The 12,830-nt window shown below is 46.6% G+C and overlaps 1 protein-coding gene across 1 annotated transcript in view; it reads right to left on the reverse strand.

The window, feature by feature from the left end:
• The window catches only part of EXT2 (exostosin glycosyltransferase 2), a gene marked incomplete at its 5' end in the record, with an annotated part of 31,178 nt that extends 19,169 nt beyond the window's left edge, over nucleotides 1-12,009 (reverse strand). The window contains 2 exons of the mRNA XM_008938197.1: nucleotides 3,607-3,796; nucleotides 11,878-12,009. Coding sequence (XP_008936445.1) covers nucleotides 3,607-3,796; nucleotides 11,878-12,009 — 322 coding nt within the window. The remainder of the gene's footprint in view (nucleotides 1-3,606; nucleotides 3,797-11,877) is intronic.
• Between the last annotated feature and the right edge of the window lie 821 nt (nucleotides 12,010-12,830).

Raw genomic sequence — 12,830 nt, forward strand, 5'->3', positions numbered from 1 at the left:
ACATTATACTTTTCTCTCTGCTCTTCCACAGAGAAGATCCAGAAGTTCTCCCACCACAAGCTCTCTGAACACTCCAGAGCAGCTGCACAAGCCACTTGAGCTGCTCACAGATTTGCCTCTTGCAGCTGTATTTTTGTTCCCTAACACACTGCTCCCATTTTGAGTTCAAAACCAAAAGATTAGATCCCTGGTTTCCAGCCTCGTGGATATAACCAGTCAATCCACCATTTGTACATGTCTTGAAGGCACTCAGATTAAATTAAACCTATAAAAAGCCATTTCCCTTATTATTTATATTTCAATAGATTGATATATTACATGGATTTTAAAGTAGACATTAACTTTCTAATTAGAAATCTTGATATCCACCTAATAATAACACCTCTAGTGCTACTCACAGAGCAGGTTTAAATAGAGGTCTCAAAGCACTTTAAGCCCATGCTGCTGTGTCCATTTTAGGGACATGGAAACTGAGGTAGAGTAAAAACTGAGTTGCCCCCACTCAGCAGGGAGCCAAAGTTGTGTCTGGTCAGCACCCAGCTACAAGAACTGTCTGCCCAAGAAAAGGAACTGAAAGGCTGGGTTCAGTGCTCATTAATTGTTAATATTTCTCAAGAATCCCGTGAGACAGACCCGTGACATTGGTCACTTCAGCTTGCACGAGTCACCTTGTGCTTCCTTCACAGAAAGGGCATTTCTGGAGGGCTCTTCTCCTAGGGAACAAGCAACAGGACAAGAGGAAATGGCCTCAAGTTGTGCCAGGGGTTTAGGTTGGACATAAAGAGATATTTTTTATTCACAAGGGTTGCCCAGGGCTGTGCCAGGCTGCCCAGGGCAGGGGTGGAGTCCCCACCCCTGGAGGGGTTCCCAAGCCATGGAGATGTGGTGTGAGGGACATGGTTAGTACTTCAAAACCTTCCATGCCTAGGGACAGATTCCCTCTATTCCCATCCATATTGCTTTGAAAGGAATGACATTTTCAGCTCTAATGTTTTCCTGGTGTCAGAGGCAAGGAAGGAGCAGCCACATGGTGCAGTTGTGTGGCACTAGGCCAGCTCCCTCTCAGGAGGCCCAAGCCCAACCCTCAATCACCACACGTGGCTGAGGGATGCAGCTCCTCTGCCCTGCCCACTTCCACGTGCAAAACACAACACACACACACACAGAGGAGGCTGCAAGGATGAAAGTCAAGATCTGCTTCTGTCCTGAGGCGTGGCCCTTAGGTGGGAAGGGCCAGGAACTGGAGCCCTCCCTGCTCTGGGAGGTCAAGCACCTCAGCTTTCCTATAACCAATTAAAAGTGAATAGCCATAAAAGTGCAGATCCTACTGTAGGGTAATAAACCAGACTTTATCAGTGACAGTGGTGCACATTACAAACTTCAAACTCATTCCTAGCTCTAATCCATCAGAAACTTCCTGGCTTTAACAGGCTATAAACAGCAGAGGCTTTGAAGTCCAAGGATTAGGATCACTAACAGACAGCCCCAACGAGAGACTGGCTGGAGAGCCAAGTGGAATGCCCTGCATGGATCTGGAATAAACCCAGTTAATTTAATCACACTGACCTCTCTCTAGCCATAGGCCAAGAGATTACAATGCTTATAATGGCAATAAAGGGACAAGGGACACTCCAAACAAATAGTTATTTGCTTTAATGCAATGCTTAGGCTAATGTAAGGGCAAAACTGCCTCCAACTGGGCTCTCAAATCCCCAAATCTCCTCAAATCTACAGGCTGCCTTTTTTTTAAAACTGTTTATGACAGTGGCAATCAAGGCAGAAAAAAAAATAGTTTAATTTTCAAGAATTTCTACATGCAAGATTTACCAAAAAAGATCACTCTAACAACTTATTTCCTTTGACTCCCCTGTATCTGAGACTCACTCCAGGGAAATGTGGAAGCTACAGAGAAGAACCCCCAGTACAGCATTTCCTCTGAACATGTATTCCTAGAAGGCCACACTTCTTGTCCCACCAAATCACCACATTTTCTGATGAGAATGACAGATTTGCATGGACAGCACGTGGGAAACAAAATCATTTACAGCACTTAAAAATGAGAAGAGGAGGCTCTAATTGCCCAGAATTATGCTCAGGATTTCAGCACCAGTGTTCAGAACTTGCAAGCAGCTCAGCCAAGGAAGGACTAAGCATGGAAATAAAAGGAGGAGCACTGGAGCTGCTGTCTGCACTGGAGAGGAACAGCAAGCCCAGCTCCCTTCCTTTACGTGGGGCAGTGCCTCCTGCCTGTCCCACTTACTGTGGCAGCAGGGCAGAGAGGGGATCCTGCCCCTCTGCCAGCTCTGGGAGCCCCCCCTGCAGTGCTGGGGCAGCTCTGGAGTCCTCAGCACAGCAGAGCCAGGGAGCTGCTGGAGCGGGGCCAGAGGAGCCCCAGCAATGCCCCGAGGGGGGCACCCCTCTGCTGGGAGCCCAGCAGGAGAGAGTTGGGCTGGGGCAGCTGAGAGGAGAAGGCTCCAGCTGGGGAGACCTGCTGGGGGCTGCCAGGGGCCTGGCACAAAGCTGGGGACAGAGTTTTGAGCAGGGACCCTTGGGACAGGACAAGGGGGGGTGGTTTGAAACTAAAAGAGGGAGATTCAGACCAGACAGAAAAGAAATTTTTTTCAGAGCAGGTGGTGAGCCCCAGGCCCAGGCTGCCCAGAGAGGTGGTCACTGCCCCATCCCTGGCACCATCCCAGGGGAGGTTGGCCGGGGCTCTGAGCACCCTGCTCTAGCTGCAGATGTCCCTGTCCCTGCAGGGGGCTGGACTGGGTGACCTTGTAAAGCTCCCTTCCCACCCAACCCACTCCGTGATTCCAGAGTGATTTTCTAACTAAGGTCAGCCCCATCAGGACCTACACTGCCCACTGAGGACCTGGGAGAAGGGTCAGAGGAGCATGGTCTCATGAGGAAGACCACTCAGGGTAGGGAAGAAGGGAACTGGTGGGAGACAGAGCAGCCATGGTGTGTGTGGTGGCATCACGTGGAAGCAGACAGAGGAACATGGGACTAGGATCTTGGGTCAGGCAGCAAGGAGCACATATGTCTGGTCTTACTGGGCTAGCTGTGGTGTTTCCACAAGATATTCTGGTGCTGTGGGAACTTTCAGACACCCAAAATGTCCCAAGGTTTCATTTCATCAGTCAAAACATCCATTTGTTTTAAAGCTCTGAGCACTCAAATGACTTTGAAGCACGTCTGCCCCAGGAAGCAGCCCAGCAGAAGCAGCACTCCCTGGGAGGAGTGAACCCAGGGAAACAAAGGCAAGCACTGACTAATAGAGGGGTGTCTCCATATCACTCCCCAAAACAAAGTGAAGGACAGAAATACCTCTGTAACTACTGCATCTGCTGCCTTTGACTCAGCAGTCAGCAGCACAACCACTGCTGTGTTTTTTCTTCTTTTAGTCTGCTCTGGCTTTTCTCATTTTGCTTTCCAAAATATTGCCACAAAATAAACTCAAAATTATTATTTTCAAAGTAACCACAAAATACTTTTCAAAGACATATTAATGGAGGGGAAGAGAGGCCATTCTGTAACAAGTCCAACCAGAGAGGCCACCCCTCAGTGTCACCCTCCTCCTCCACCACACCCACCACGGGGTCTCACCTTCTGGTGGGTTCTTGTTCTGGTTGTTCCAGACCACCAGGAGCTTGGAGAGGCTGGGCACTTTGGACACCTCTGTGATGACCCTGAAGAGGCTCTCCACCCGGTCGTAGGTCAGCACAATGGCTGTGAAACCCTGGGACTGGGGTGGGATCAGGGGAAGGAACAGAGGGTTGTTCACACTGCTCCATTTCTGTGAAGGAAAACAAGGAAACAGGAAAACAATTGAAGCCTTATCACTGCAGGGAGTAATTATTACAGTAAGGAGTAAATCATGCAGCCAGGACCCAGCAGTCAGCTCTGGCACCTGCTCAGCTTGGGCAGGATGATTCTTTAGTTCTGGCAACACTGGACCCCAGCAATTCCACAAAGCCTTTATTCCAGTCCCTTTCTTAAATTCCATTTTCTGCCTAGCTGTAAGGCTGCAAGCAAGAGGGGTGTGAGGTACAAAATCAGGTGGAAGAAGCAGACAGATTTGTGGAGAAGGAAAACCTAGGTGAATCCTGAACCCAGGGAGCATGACTCAACTCTCATTTACTAATCCCTATTTCAAGCCATTCACATTTACAGTCAAGACTCAATAAACAAAAGAGAAACATGACCAGCCACAGAATCTCAGAGGCAAAAAAGTGTTAACAACAATACCCTGGAGGGGTTTCCAAGCCGTGGAGATGTGGTGTGAGGGACATGGGCAGTGGGGACCTGGCAGTGCTGGGAGAATGGTTGGACTCCAGGATCTTAAAGGTCTCTTCCAACCAAAACGATTCTATGATTCTTTAAAACCAAAGCAGAGCCATAAACCTGGACTAAGATGTGTACCCAAGGGAAAAAGGCAGGAGCAGGCAGCAGGAGCTGTCATGTATTAGCTTCCAGAGATGTAAAGATGAATTTCAGAGAGTTATCTACTTCAACTAGGACAAGCCTTTTAAGATTGTCAGGGTCTTACTTGAACACCACAATATGCCAGCAGAAGGAAGCTGGCTCAGCTGGCAGAAGACAGAATGGCCAAGGAAGTTCTCCCTGAATGTGCCAACCTCCTCTGGAGCTGACAGCACGGGGAGCACACAGCCAAGGGACCATCCAACAGGAACAAAGGTGCTGGGGCTGCAGTCTCAGCTTCTCCATTGCAGAGGAGCAGAGGGGAAAGCCAAGACCTTTGGGATGAGGTGAAAAGAGGATTTGGGAAAGCAGAAACTGAGTGATGAATCCCAGCCTGTAAAAACTAGGAAGACTCCTGAGAGGCTGGTGACCACCAGCAGCTCCTAGGGATGCTGTGAGACCCTCCAGCCAGACTCACACCAGCAGCACCAGGACGAGAGCAACATGAACTGACTCAAAGTTAGCAGCTCGTATGTGCAGGAAATAAGCTGCAATTTTCCCTTTATTTAGTCTTGGGGTCACCCTACAACCACCTTCCTGGTGTTCAGTGGTCAGACACCCCTGTCTAGAATAACCTCGAGGTGAGGAGAATAGAGATCCTATTCACTGAAGCTGCTCACAATATTTTGACTGTGGTGGTAAAGTGGGGAAAAAAAATGATGTGACCCTGATTTCCTGCTACAAACACAGCAGTGAAGAGGGGATAAACGTGGGGAAGAGAAGAAACACTTCAAGTGAAGCACAGCATGGACTGGTTTATCCAGGATGGTCTGAGGGGATGTTCCAGGCAAGGATCTGCCATCAGGATCAAGACCTTTCAGTAGACTTCATGAAATAGTTGGGAAGATGGACTAGAGTCCTCAGCTGCATGTGTTTTACCAGGTCTGGTGCAAGTAGCATTCAGGATCAAGGATTTGTGTGAGGTTCCCAAGGGAAAGCAGGAAGTTCTAGTTTTTCCCCAACAGGAGTAATGGGACAATGTAGGAACACTGACAGGATAATGAGGAGTTTTGGTCCATGAAAGGGATGTGGTTGCCTGTGAGAGTGGGGGTTCCCCTCAGTCATTCAGAAAATGTACATCCATGACTTCAGCTATTGAGATGTGCAGAGACAACCCTGCTCCCAGATTATCCCCTTTCTAAAATGAAAGCTTTTACTGACAGTTTTTGCTCATTTCACAAGGCAGATGGGGACAGCCCCCTGGTTTTGCTCCAGCTTCCCCACTTCCCACAGCAAACCACAACCAGAATGTTACCAGAGCATAATCCATCTGATTAAAGCTCTGCAGACTCGTCTCCACACACCCCCAGACTGCTATTACCCAAATGACCCTTGTCATGTGGAGCAGCTTCTTAAAACAACTTTCAGGAACCTCCTTTCATTACTACTTGAAGTGAGGCTTTAACATCATCCTCAGCAGAGTGCCAAGAAAATCTTCTATTTCTGCCCTACCAGAAGAAATAACTGGAAGAGTCAAGTCCACAGAGCAGCCTACAGACACAATTCTCTTCACTACTCAGGGGTGAGTATGGCCACTTAAATTAATAGCTCCCACTTCAAGTTTTTCTAGCAGTGTTTTCTCTCTGGCCACAGCATTTGCTAACAAATTATGTGCTATAATACCCATGGCAAAGGATAATTCCTTTATCTAAGATAAATCAGATCATTTCAGGTACTTATGAGAAAAAAATACAGAGGCATGTGTGTATGCACATGCAGATGTACCTAAAAATTTATCATTCTCTTACAAACCCAAGTTTTAGGTACATGATTTAAATTCCAACTCGGCCTTCTTTCAGAAGAGCATGAAAATTCTCCCCTGCTGGTTTTAACTTGGGAAAACTGAGGCAACTTTTGAGGTGGTTTTGCTCCTGTGTCTAGTAAAGGCTGACAGAGGGAGGAGCCTGCAGACACACACTAATGGATGGGAGAACCATGCCTCTTGTTTGAGAAAAACATTTCAAAAAGGCAATTAAGCATCTCTCAAGTGCCATTAAGAGCCAACCCCCTGCTGCCTGCCTGAAGAGTGTGTCTACAGTCTGAGACCTCTTGACCCCACTTTCTGCAGGAAATCAGGCAAATTCAGGCCTCCATAATTTGCTAAAGTCTTCCAGATTTCTGCTGGGGAAAAGCAAACCATACAGGCAATTAATTCAACAGCAACCTAATTAAATCTCCATTATGGCAGCAAAGCATGAAATGGATAATGACACAGGGATGGGTTCTCCCAGTCACTGCCCAAGAAACCAAGCAGTGAAGGAAAGTTTGCTCCAGTCCCAGTTTCATGAAGGCTCTTGATGGAAATTCACAGGAACTTGAACTCTCAGAGAGAAGAGGAAACAGCAACAGTGGAGTGACCATCCATCACCTCTCTTTAACAAAGTGCTGACACTCAGCTAGGGATAAGACAACCCTTTGCTCTCACCCCCCCAGCTAATATCATTAGAAGAGCCAGGGTAATTGATCTAAGATTAATTGGTTGTTTGCTCTGAGCCCGTTTTACGGGCCAAAAGGATCAAGTTCAAATGCCAGGTTCCTCCTACAAGGAACCTCACATCACTTAAGTCTCTCAGTCTTGGCTGTCCAACAGTTCTTTGCAGTTCACGTGAAGATCTGAAGTAGTGGGACCTGAAGGACAGTGAGGACTTAGCCTGAAGCTGGGGAGAGAGGAGAATTTGGGAATGGGAATGTGCACAGGGAGGGATTCACACTGCAGTTGTTCCAGGTGTGCTGTGCACGAGCTGCATGTGAAATGAGGCACCTTCCTTTCCTACAGATGCATCAAATCTTGCCCTCCCTCTTGGTCTTTAGAAACAACTCAGTTCTGTTACTGGAAAATCTGTGGACAAGGTACTGAAGGAACTGGGTTCTCATTATGTGTGATGCTTAGGGCTGGACTCAATGTGGAGTCCTCAGGTTCAAGTCTTAGAGGAGTTTTAAGCAGATGGTTCTTAGCAGGAGGCAGAAGTGAGATAGATGGGAGCTGCAGGCCACCAGTGAACACCACTGGACTGAGAGCTGGCCCATCATAATAAATGCTACAGCACCACAAAGGTGTTGGCAAAGTAACTAAGACAGGGTCCTAACCCAAAACTTCTTCTCTGGGTTGTACACTGAGTGCTACTGACAGAGCCTTGGACACAGAGCAGGGACAAACTGCACCACAGAACAGCCTCCAGGGAAAAAGCCTCTGGAAGCTGTCCTGTGCTTCAGGAGGGAGTGACAAACTTCCCAGCTATTGTCTAGGGGAAAAACTCAGCAACAGCACTTTAGAAGACTAAAACTTCACTGCTCCCATGAAAGAGACAGGGTTTTCCTCCCTGTGTGTTTTGTTTTCAACAGCCAGGCTGCCTGTTGTAACCACATATTAATGAAGCCACAGTTTGAACACCAAGAGCTCACTGCCTTTGAGAAGCACAGAGGGAAGGGCTACAAGGTGTTGAATTTAAACAGTAGCCCAGCAGCTCTGGTACATGTCTAAGCAAAACAGAGGTATCCCCTGCCTCCCTGGGTAAGGCTTTTTCAGCTGGCTTGTTCTGCATATCACTCTCACCTCAATGTGGTTTCAATTATGAATTACCAGACCTAAAAAAAAAAGGCCCTGATTTATTCTATTTTGCTCCAATTATTCATGATAAGTTTCTATGGAATACTTTGAGAAAGTATTTCATCATGCTTCCCATCCTCAAGTGGTCACAGGGCAAAGCCAGGGGAATTAACCCCCTCTGCTTCTCCTGAGCCAAGCACAGAGCTCAGGCTCTGCAGAACCACAAGCCAAGGTCTGGTGGGCAGCACTGCACGTTCTGATGGAGATGATAAAACCTCCTCCCAAAACATCTCAGCCACAAGACACACGGGAGTTCCCACCAGCTCCTTCTTGAGTGATGAAAGCTGATGCTGGTCCATGAATCATGGGGTTTGACTGCCAAAATGCATCCTGGAACTCCAACACTGGATTATTCAGTCACTTAAATCTAATCAGCCACCCGAGCCCCTCTGACTGATCACATTCTGTGATATAAAAACTCAGCTTCAGGCCCATCTCTTCGATTCCTTAATTTCAACAATGTGCCAAAGGAACAGATTTGCAGTGAGAAGAACAGAATTATCAAGAGCTGAGTTCATATTTACAGCTGCCATAATACTCTGGCTTTTTGGAATCCCTCCAGCAACTTTCTTGCCATTCATTTGTAAGAACAGTATTACAATTTAATAAGAACATTCAAATAATTTGAAAGAGAACTTGGAAAAGGATTCATGGCTTACTTGAACATAACCAAGTGCCCTGGCCTACTGGTACCAGCCTTCCACTTCCTCAGCAGGACAGGGGGTGAGCAGGAAAACAGCCCACTTCATAAATAGGGTTTTTTTTCTTTAGAAAAAGGCCAACAGTCTTTAGAGAGTCCATACAAACACCATCAAACCACCCTGATCACTTCCTCCATGCAACGTGCTAAGGATGGAATTAACTGTATGGACATTTATCTGCCCTGCACCCCTCACACACCCTCCTGCTGGAACAGGCCCCTGCCCTGTTATTCTTCTCTTTTTCCTGGGTAAGCTCAACATAAAGCAAGGAGACCTCCAGAAAACAGCCCTAAATCCCTATCAGTCCCACTTTGCAAGTGACATTGAACTCAAGACAGCCTTTTGAGAAAGGTGCAGCTTTGTCTTGTAAAGGAGGAACACATTCCACCCATCTGCAGTTACTTTGTCTTCTCATCCAAGCCAGAGGATGCAGTTGCCACCTGTGGCTACCTCAGATGTACCTTTGTACCTGCTGCCCAACCCCAATGTCTCACTCAGGCTCAGCAGGAAAAGTGCTGTGATGGGACATCAGGCAGGAGCTTCGAGGAGAAACATCCTTGGGCTCACATGGATCATTATTCCCCTCACCAGCAGACACCAACTGTGGCACTTAACTGGCTCAATCGTTTTAGTAAATAATTAAAGTAACTATTATTAAATTTATTGACTTAAATTTGCTGGCATATACTGTATATATCACCTTCTACATTGTCTGAAGTTAGAAATTAGCTGAGTCCTGAAAAATAAGTTCCCCTATAGACCACAAGTGTAATAGAGCTCAGAGAGATAAAATATATTCACAGAAAAAACCCTGTATAGTAATCTCAAAGATAGATCAGGGAAGGCTCCATTTATTTGCCTTGAATGAAAGAACAAGGTTCAAAACTAAACAGTATTAGCTGGTTTCAACAAAAAAAAAGAGCCTGCTGGAAGGAAATCTCACACGTGCCCAGAGTAGCTGTTGAATCCCCCACTTCAGGATATCACAGGGCTGTGTGCTGCTGTTCTACAAATTTAATAGCTCTTGAACAATTCCTGATCTGAATTCTGTTCTCTTTAACTGACCTGCTGAGGGAGGTCACGAGCAGTCTGTGTTGCTGGCTGATATGGAGCTCACCCAGCCCACAAAGGAACTTTTAATGACATTTCTGTTTCATCTCAAAGCCAGACATGAACCCATGCACATATTAAGCCATTTTCATCCACTACAATAAACACCAAACTCTTTCAGCTGGGACATAAAACCACCAAGGAACTGACCACTCGTGGCATGAAAGAGCCACGATAGGAGGTGTGAGCTCCAAGGTCCTGGACAGCTTCCAGCCTGTCTGCACTCAGCCTCCTCACCTTCCCTCCCCACTGCACGTGGGTGCAGCACTCCTGCCTGCTCCTCGTGCCCTCCTGTGCTCCTCCACAGCTTCAGAGCTCTGCTCCCTGCCTTGCTGTGGCTCTGGACATAAGCATTTTGCTTAAGAAACTCTGGGTTCCAGCTATGTATCAAAAAAAGAAAGAGGAAAAAAAGGAGCCTGCTTGCTGCTCAGAGTAAGATTAGCTTCCCCAGAAATGGACAGGTTCCCAGCAGATGAGAGAAGCCAGGATAGATGGTTTTACCTCCTCTTTAAAGACTGCCTGATCCTCAAGTCTTTTTTTTCCTGGCACTTGGTGTTTTGGGGTGCTTTTGCTTTCTCTAAAGGTGTTAAGATGTTCTGATCCTTCTTGGAGAGTACATACTTCTTACCAGGAAAGGCTGAGAGACCTGGGGCTGGTCAGCCTGGAGAAGACCCAGAGGGGATCTTCTCAGTGCTCATCACTATCTGAAGGGCAGGGGGCAAGAGGCTGGGGCCAGACTCTTCTCAGTGGTGCCCAGCGACAGGACATGGGGCAATGGGTACAAACAGGAACCCAGGAGGTGCCACCTAAACAGGAGGAGAAACTTCTTTGCTGTGAGGGTGCCTGAGCCTGTGTGAGGCTGCCCAGAGAGGCTGTGGAGTCTCCTTCCCTGCAGAGGTTTCAAACTCTCCTGGGTGCCATCCTGGACACCCTGCTGTGGGTGAGCTGCTGGAGCAGAGGGGCTGGAGATGATCTCCAGAGGTCTCTTCCTATCCTCACCATGCTGGGATTCATGTGCAGTTTAATTTCCTCCTTTAATACTCAGTAGCAGATTATTAATTCCTTTGGCTAAGCAGCAGAAAATCATGTTCTGAAACCCAGCCATGAGCTTCTGACTTTGTCAGCAACTGTTCACACTCCACTGGGCTGAGGAGTTTCAAGCTAAATGTGCTCTACTACTGAGCACTCCTACTCTAGCTTGCAGAGACTCTCTCTAAACCACCATCAAGTGAGACAGTTAACAAGTTCAGTTTTAATAGGAAAACAAAACTATTTTTTATATTTTGACACAGAGAAAATTAACTGATTATGAGTGAAAAATAATCTGCAGGCTTTTATGTAGGAAAAAAAATCAGAACCAGCTGCTTGGTGCAGAAGGTTAATTAATACTCCAGTGTTTCCTCTTAACAGAAGCAACTTCAACCAGTGAAATTCCTTTTTTTTTGAAGAAAAAAAATACTTTGGCCTAACTTTGATCATCAGTTTCTGTTTAAGATAAATTATACAGAAATAACATGGGGAAAATTGTAGGCATAGAACTAATTGGCTGTTTCATCCAAATTACATGAAAGAGCCTTGCAGGTTAAGATCTTCAGGATATCCACCAACTATTTCCACTGCAGTTATAAATTTTTAAGAGCACCAAATTCCACAGAAAGAAGTGTGTGCATATGCATGTGTGAAAAACAAATAGATGTGGAAACAAGCAAGCGATTTACCATGTGCAACAGCAACAGGGAAAAAAATTTGCATTTCACCACCAGGACATAAAATGAACTGCTAGGGTTGTTTTTTTTTTTTGCCAGTTGTCATAAAATTTATCAGCTTCATCTGTGCACGTTCCACACACAGACACCAACACACCAACACAGAGTTACTACCGACTCTCACAGCACAGACCTTTTATAGGAGGGGAGAAACCCCCACCAGCCCAACCCCCCGATTTGTTTTATGAGTGAATCAAAGGAGCTGACTCACCACAGCTGGGGGATCGTTCCACTCCTCGTAGGAGATGGCAGCATAGGGGTAAATCCTGTCGTTGATGATCTGGAGGGTGGCCAGGGCGATGGCCTTCATGGAGCGGAAATAGGCCTCCCAGAACCAGCGCGCCTGCGGAGGGAAAGGGCTCAGCCCAACTGCACACAGCCCCTGCCCAGGCTGCTCAGCTGGAAATCACATTAGGAGGTAGGACATTTCCAGGGAGCCTGAAGGCTTCAAACTCAACACCACCACCCCCCAAAAAAAAAGGCTTTACAGCCAATAAAAAGCAGCAGCAGCATGAGTTCTCAAGTGATGAAATGGACAGAGAACACTCCAAGGAATCAGGTACTTCCAGGCTGTTATCAGATGTTTTCCTCCTGAAAACAAAATCAGACCCCATTCGACCACAGAACAGAACTGGTTACATGCAGTTTTTCCAAGGCAGAAGAACTCACAGAAGGGTTAAATGGCCAAATACAAGCATCCAGCCTGAAAGGTGGAACTTGGAAGCTGCTTTTTCACATCAATGTTGTAAGGACAGCTGATCAGCTTGAGAACTCCAGCACTCTTGAACACTGTCAAACCAACAGCTTCCCAAGTCTTCCAAAAACAACTACTGTTTATACAGGTAAACAGGAAGATTTTTACACAAAAGCACATACATACAGGTGCTAATTTGTTACAGTTGTTAAGCCAGGCTAATTAACCCCACAGGCAGTGTAAAACTGCTGAAATGAAGCACGTGCACTGAATTCCATGGACAAGCTGCTCCTTCAGGTCCTGCAAAGGAAAAGTTTTAATCTTGTCCCAGTTTCTGTGTAAGTCAAGAACATTGGGAGAAAAGCAGCATTTGGGAAATGAAAATGGTGACTTGGCTGAGTCTCTGTGAGGGACATGAACATATTTTTTAAATGCCTAGAACCATCAGAAGATCCTGTAGGACTCACTCC

The sequence above is a fragment of the Merops nubicus genome, unplaced genomic scaffold, assembly GCF_000691845.1.
Source record: "Merops nubicus isolate BGI_N331 unplaced genomic scaffold, ASM69184v1 scaffold2114, whole genome shotgun sequence".
NCBI classification, from domain to species: Eukaryota; Metazoa; Chordata; class Aves; order Coraciiformes; family Meropidae; genus Merops; species Merops nubicus.